This window comes from Podarcis tiliguerta (assembly GCF_965153285.1).
Source record: "Podarcis tiliguerta genome assembly, chromosome: 5".
Classification (NCBI taxonomy): Eukaryota; Metazoa; Chordata; class Lepidosauria; order Squamata; family Lacertidae; genus Podarcis; species Podarcis tiliguerta.
Window position 1 is genome coordinate 37,062,789 of NC_139538.1, and position 6,086 is coordinate 37,068,874.

The following is a 6,086-nucleotide window of genomic DNA, read 5'->3' on the forward strand; positions in this document are numbered from 1 at the left end:
ATAGAATATCTGGGATTGCACTCTGGTTTCACCTCAGATCGTATAAAAATACATAATAAAATAGAAGAGGGGTGACCTGGGGTGCTGAAGTATTTAGAAGCTCTAGCTCCGTGTGGACATGACATCCTCACATCTATCGTTGAAATCAAAACAGAATTTCGCAAAATGAATATGTTTAAATGGCGAGTTTGAGCAGTGGAATATGTAACCTTGCTCAATCGGCACCCTTTTCCATTCCCCTTGACGAAGAGTCCTGTGTGACCCAAAAGTTCCAGGAGAAAGATCCTGCGAAAAGAAAAATCGGTCCCTCCCCTCTCCTGCTTTGCATTCCCTTGAGGCGACGCGGCAACAACTAGGTAAATCTCAGCTTCACATATCGACTACACGATGACCACAGTAACGACAGCATTTTACAAAGCTAACCAACCTATTTATTTGAGAGGCCGCGTTGGTGGTGATGGTGCAATATAACCTATTTATTTATTTATTTATTTTCTAGAGAAGCACAAATCCACACACACGCAACTCCATTTTGCCAAACAGCCAAGTTTCCCCCGGGACCATCACCTCCTAATGTCCTCTCCATCTCGCACTTTCAAATCAACGCTGTAACCAAAACGGAGGAGTCCAGCCAGCCCGTTGCGTTAGCGCCCAGGAAGGGAACCCAGGAGACCAAGTCTCCAGCGCGCGCACACACACACACACACAGACACCCCGCGCGCCCAGGCCTTTCTCCGTGGGGCTTCTGGCGCTCCTGTCCCAGCCCTCCGGACTCTCTTCCCCAAATCTCCAGAGGAGGAGACAGCTGACGGCAGCCCTCCCGCCTGTACCTGTGAGGGCAGCGTTAAGACTAATCTAGCTAGATGTTAAAGGACGCTGAGCTATGAGTGTTATCACAGGGCCTGACAGCAACTGTCAACTGGGGTTAAATCAGCCCGGGCGCGCAGCTCCTCCGCCTCCGCTGTGGGGTCCATTCATTGCGGCTTGCCTCGGAGTGTCCCCTCGCAACTGTGCCTCTGATTGTCGCCTCCGAGTCAAGCCAGGTCTTAATTGCGCCCATTTGTAAGTGGGCTCTCTCTCTCTCTCTCTCTTTTTGTCATGCTAAACAAGCGTGGTTCAGCCATTCTAACCTCGCCTTTCAAAGCTTTTCTCCTCGGCTCTTTTGTTTACCTTCGCCTGATCTCTCATTTATTTATCTATCTATTCTTCCTCTGCTTACCCTGCCATTCAGGTCCCGTGTATGTTAATTGTGTTATGCCATTTAATTCTAACAGCGGTCTCCAAAGAGCACTTAATGAGAAAAACATCTACAACATGGATCACGTTGGCTATTCAGCTTAGCCAGATGGACAACTGCTACTTCTTCTCTCTCTCTCTCGCCCTCCCCACCTCACGCCCCCCCCCCCATCTTTTCTTTCTATCCTCCCCTCCTTCCCCCTTTAATGAAAAATCCTTTCCTGGACAAAAGGAGAGACCTGATGAATAGGGGCGCCAAACACTGTTAATTGTTTGGGACAAGATGCTAATCTGCCCTGCTCCAGCCTCCCTTCCGAGATGTTTCTTCCTCTTTCCAGGCCTGCGCCCTCTGATTTGGGATATTGGGGAGGGGGAGTGAAATGTGGAAACGTGGGCAAGGAAGGTGGTGGAAATTGGGAGTGGGGGCGCTTTTGAGGCACTCCTGGACCCCCACTCAGCAGAGGGACCAAGAGGGACCCGAGGGCAAGAGAGCTGTCTCGCCCCATTTGGAAAGAAGTGAAGTCCTACATTTTGCCATCGAAAGAGCGGAGGTCATCAAATCATCAGGTGTGGAGTCTACATTAAATGATCCTGGGACCTGGAAAACGAGGGCGAAGTGGGCGGTGATTGCAATACGTGCGAGGGACGAGGAAACGGAATTTCTAGAGGTCGAGAAGCCCCACAAACTGCCGTTAGTTCAGCCGGAAGGGATTCTGCACATTCTCAGAAGCGCTCTTCTCTTCCTACATTTTACTGGGCAGGGAGACGGGGCTAAGGTGAATTCCTTCGGGCTATCCCAGCCCTTCGGAGCTTTTTTTGTGCCGCCTCGCTTTTGGAAATCTAGAGCTCCGCCAAGACATAATCGCTTAGCTGCTTAAGTTTGGGGTCAATATTTGGGTACCTCCAACTGTACCGGAAACATTTCGAGAACTTGATCAGTTCTTTTCAGCCCTGAAGCAAAATATGGACCAGTCCGTCTAACTGAGTTTCACTGTTCCTTTTCCTTCCTGCACCTCCCTTTAAATCTCTTTCCTTCCTAATCCTAAACAAGGTGAGACTTATTCCTTTGCCACTCAACCAGACTGCAAATCCTATGCCTGAGAATGGTCCCCACCGAACACAACGGGACTTAACTGCTGAGTAAACGGTAAACCTGTAACCGATTACCCTGTTTTAAACCGGTTCAGTCTCTTAAAACACTGCTGCAAGGCAGGCTGTGGTTCGACGCGCACTTAATTAGGAGTAAGCCCACTGAATGCACGAGAGATCATTCGTAGTAAATATGCAAACAGTGTGTTATTAAAGACTCCCCTTAGCACAAGCATTTACGAGTTTGCTCAAAAGTCGCCCCCACTCTGTGTTCCATGGAGCTTGCACTAGGGTTGCGGCCTCAGAGAGGCCCAGAGGACAGATCGCTAGCTGGGGACCTCGCTGAGTGGCCGAGAGCCAGTCATTGTCTCTGACTCAACCTCAGTTTCCCAATCTGTAAAATAGGAAGAGTTGGTTTTGAGAGAGAGAGAGAGAGAGAGAGAGAGAGAGAGAGAGAATGTAGCACCATACACGCCCCTGGGCCTTAGAAGCAAAGGAACCCAGAAATCGAAATAAATAAATGGATGGGATGGATGGATGGATGGATGGGTGGGTGGGTGGGTGGATGGATGGAAAGAAAGGAGTTTGACAAGCTATGGGCACGATCTCCCTGGAAGTTCGTCCACGGCAGGAAAGATTGAGCAACTGCTTTCGCTACCCACAAAAACCCAGTTCATTTTAATAGAGCGTAAGCAGGATAATTTCCCGGAAGATTGTGCCCAGATCTTTAAAAATCTTCGAGCTTTCAGGACGATATTAGAAATTGTTTGTATCCTGACGCTACTTTCTGTAGTATTTGCAGGCCCTGCCACACCGCCAAGACGCAGGTAGACTTGGCCAGCTTCCTCGCTGTCTAGAAGGTTTTGTTTTGTGTGGATCGAGACTGGATTCACAAGCACATAACTGACGTGTTCGACGACAGATTGTCTTTATTCAAAATGTCTTTGTTCAGCAAATGAACAGAATTAACGAGGTAAAATCCTTCTGGATACAATTCTTCCCCCAATACATTGTTAAAACATATTTAAATTACCACCGTGTTATTCATTTTTTTAAATTTTATTTTCCATTAAAAAAAACAATTCTACTGCCTGACTTCATATCTGACATTCTGTCTAAAAGTAAACTTAGGTCTACTTGCACTGATTCACACAAATTGAAGGACTATCTGTTTTAAATTAAGCAAACACTATCATACCATGTTTGAAATATAAACGTTTTTCACCCTTTTTTAATATCTCTGAAGAGCTTCTTTTTTAATCTTTTTGACATGAAAAGCAATTTTAGCTATTAGTGCTGGATGGTAAAATATAGATATATAGATATATATAACACAGCTAACTCTTGTTTTTTAATGTGCAAAAAAAGGAAATCGTTAAGTCAGAATACTTCCGGGATTTTAGGAATTCAAGTCCGATTCACATCCGATCATATAAACTCATAGACATTGAGATAATAAATAAAAAAGAAAATCATCATCATCAAAGATGCTTTGGCCTTTCGGCCAAAAAGGGCAATTAAAAGTTTGACACATTTACAATTCTTACAAGTTTCGGGGCCCCTCGGAGCCCCAAGTGCAGAAAGAAAAATACCTTTTGTGTGTTTGTTTTTGGATTCGACTACAAAGTCTCGGAGTCTCCCCATCCCCGCCCTCCCACCCTCGGAAAAAGTCGAGTCTTAAAAGTCTTTCCCCAGGTGAAATCAGGTCTCCGGGACATCTCTCCCGCGCTCAGGTGGCTTTCGCTTAGGCTCTTAAAATATCTCTGTTTCTGAAGTCTCATCAAATATCACATGCACCACGGAGGGGTTCCGATTCCACCGGCAAGCCAAGGCTATGGCGACGTGGGGGTTTCCAGGCCGCCTGCCCTATGTGGGGCTGTCAATGATGGGAGCTTGCCGGGGGGGTTACATGGCTGCGGCGTGCGCTGACGAGTAGGGGTCTATTCCAGTCTTGGTCATGCCTGGGAATAATATGTAGGCCACGGGAGGCTGCAAACTGGACGCCGACCAAGCCGTACAGTTACAGGGCACCACGTAGCCGGGGTTGGTGGGCGACGGGTGGGTGTGGGTGTGCTGGCTGGGGCAACTCAAGGTGCCAAAGGCCCCGTTCTGGTATCCCAAGGTGGAGGCGTAGGGCAGGGTGCTGGTGGCCAAGGTGTGGGGCACCTCGGTCATCTTCTGGATGGCGCTGGAGCTGAACTGGCTGGGGTCAAGTAAGGAGTAGGGCGCGGAGGTGGGGGGCAGGAAAGCCCTCGCCTTCTCCGGGGAGCCGAGCAGAGAGTCCGTGGCTGCCACGGGGAGCCCGGCCGCCTTGAGGGGGTCAGTGTCTCCGAGGTAAGGCAAAGGGAAGACATACCTGTCCTTCTTGAGGAGGTTCTTGGGCTTGCGACGGGGCCGGTACTTGTAGTCGGGGTGCTCCTTCATGTGCTGGGCGCGCAGCCTCTTGGCTTCGTCGATGTAAGGGCGCTTCTCGGCTTCCGACAGCAGCTTCCACTCGGCGCCCAGGCGCTTGCTAATCTCCGAGTTGTGCATTTTAGGGTTTTCCTGGGCCATCTTCCGACGCTGGCCCCGGGACCACACCATGAAGGCGTTCATGGGGCGCTTGATGTGGTCGGAAGGTTTGGACATGGTGGTGTGCCGGACGGACGCCTCGTCGAGCAGCCCAACCGCCGCCAGCTGTCCCCAGCCCCACGCACCTGGCTCCGCTTCGCCTCCTCCTCCTGCCTTCCAGCCAAGGCGACCCCCCACCACGCTCAGCTGATCATACCAGTTCTCCGGGCGATCCAGTCCCCGCCGAGGTACCCCGATGGATGGCTGGGGAGCGGGGAGGGGAGGAGAGGAGAGAAGCGGAGCGAGCGAGCAAGCAGCAGGAAGAGGAGGAGGCAGCCGCAGGGCGAAGGAGCCCGAGGAGCGAGGCCAAAGGCAATCCAGGGGCGCCTAGTCCGCCGGCGAGCGAGCGCTCTCTCTCCCTCTCTCCAGAGGATTGCCGGGGGGTCCCCTCGACGGCCCTGGAACCGGGGATCGGTGGCGACGCGGAGGGTGTCTGGCTCGGCTGGCAAGGGACTGAGGACAAGGAGCGGACTCGGAGCCAAAAGCGGGGAAGTTCAAAGGCGAGGCTGTTCGGGACGGCGCGCAAGCTTGACGGAGCGGCGAGTAGGGCGTTCACTCCCTTCACCTGATCGCCCAATCAGCGGCCAGAGAAAGAGCGAGCGAGAGAGAACGAATACCTTCGGAAGAGAGAGAGCGGGAGAAAGAGGAAAAAAGAGGAGGGGGAGAAGGAGGGGAGAGGGCAGAAATCACTAAAGACACAGGATTAAAGGGGCCGCTTTTGTTAGACGGCGCGCTAATAGCAGCAGCCAATAAAACTCCGCCCATCCCCTCGTTTTAGGGCGGAGTGGGTGAAAAGAGCTCTTTTGAGCAGGGAGGGGGCATGGCAGAGTGGTGGCAACCCTCCCCCTAATTTGGGGAGTGGGGTCCAAACAAACGGAGTAAATTTGTCAATGGGGCAAGAGCACGAGCCAAGGACAAGGGCGTCCTTGTTAATGTTTCCCCCCTTGTGTTCGACCCCACCAGAAAAGCACCAGCTCTGGCTGGAGAGAGAGATGTGAGGGGGGGGGCACTGAGGGAGAGAGAAATGACAGGCGACTGGGGGGGGGGGCGATTGTTTGAAAAGCAAAAGTGAGCAGAGCCGCGCGAAGGTCGCCACGCGTCTCTCTCCAGCTTCCCCTCTTGCCCCTCAAGGAGTTGGGCAGAGCCGGGGA

At 51.5% G+C, this 6,086-nt stretch overlaps 1 protein-coding gene across 1 annotated transcript; it reads right to left on the reverse strand.

Annotated features, from left to right (window-relative positions):
* Window positions 1-2,945: 2,945 nt before the first annotated feature.
* On the reverse strand, window positions 2,946-5,698 carry SOX14 (SRY-box transcription factor 14). Its single transcript, XM_083441244.1, has one exon. It carries the CDS (start codon window positions 4,951-4,953, stop codon window positions 4,231-4,233), a length of 723 nt encoding a protein of 240 aa, XP_083297370.1. The 5' UTR covers window positions 4,954-5,698; the 3' UTR covers window positions 2,946-4,230.
* Between the last annotated feature and the right edge of the window lie 388 nt (window positions 5,699-6,086).

What these genes read in the sequence shown, in the direction of transcription:
- SOX14 (XM_083441244.1), bottom strand. Translation starts at nt 4,953, where the DNA reads ATGTCCAAACCTTCCGACCACATCAAGCGCCCCATGAACGCCTTCATG.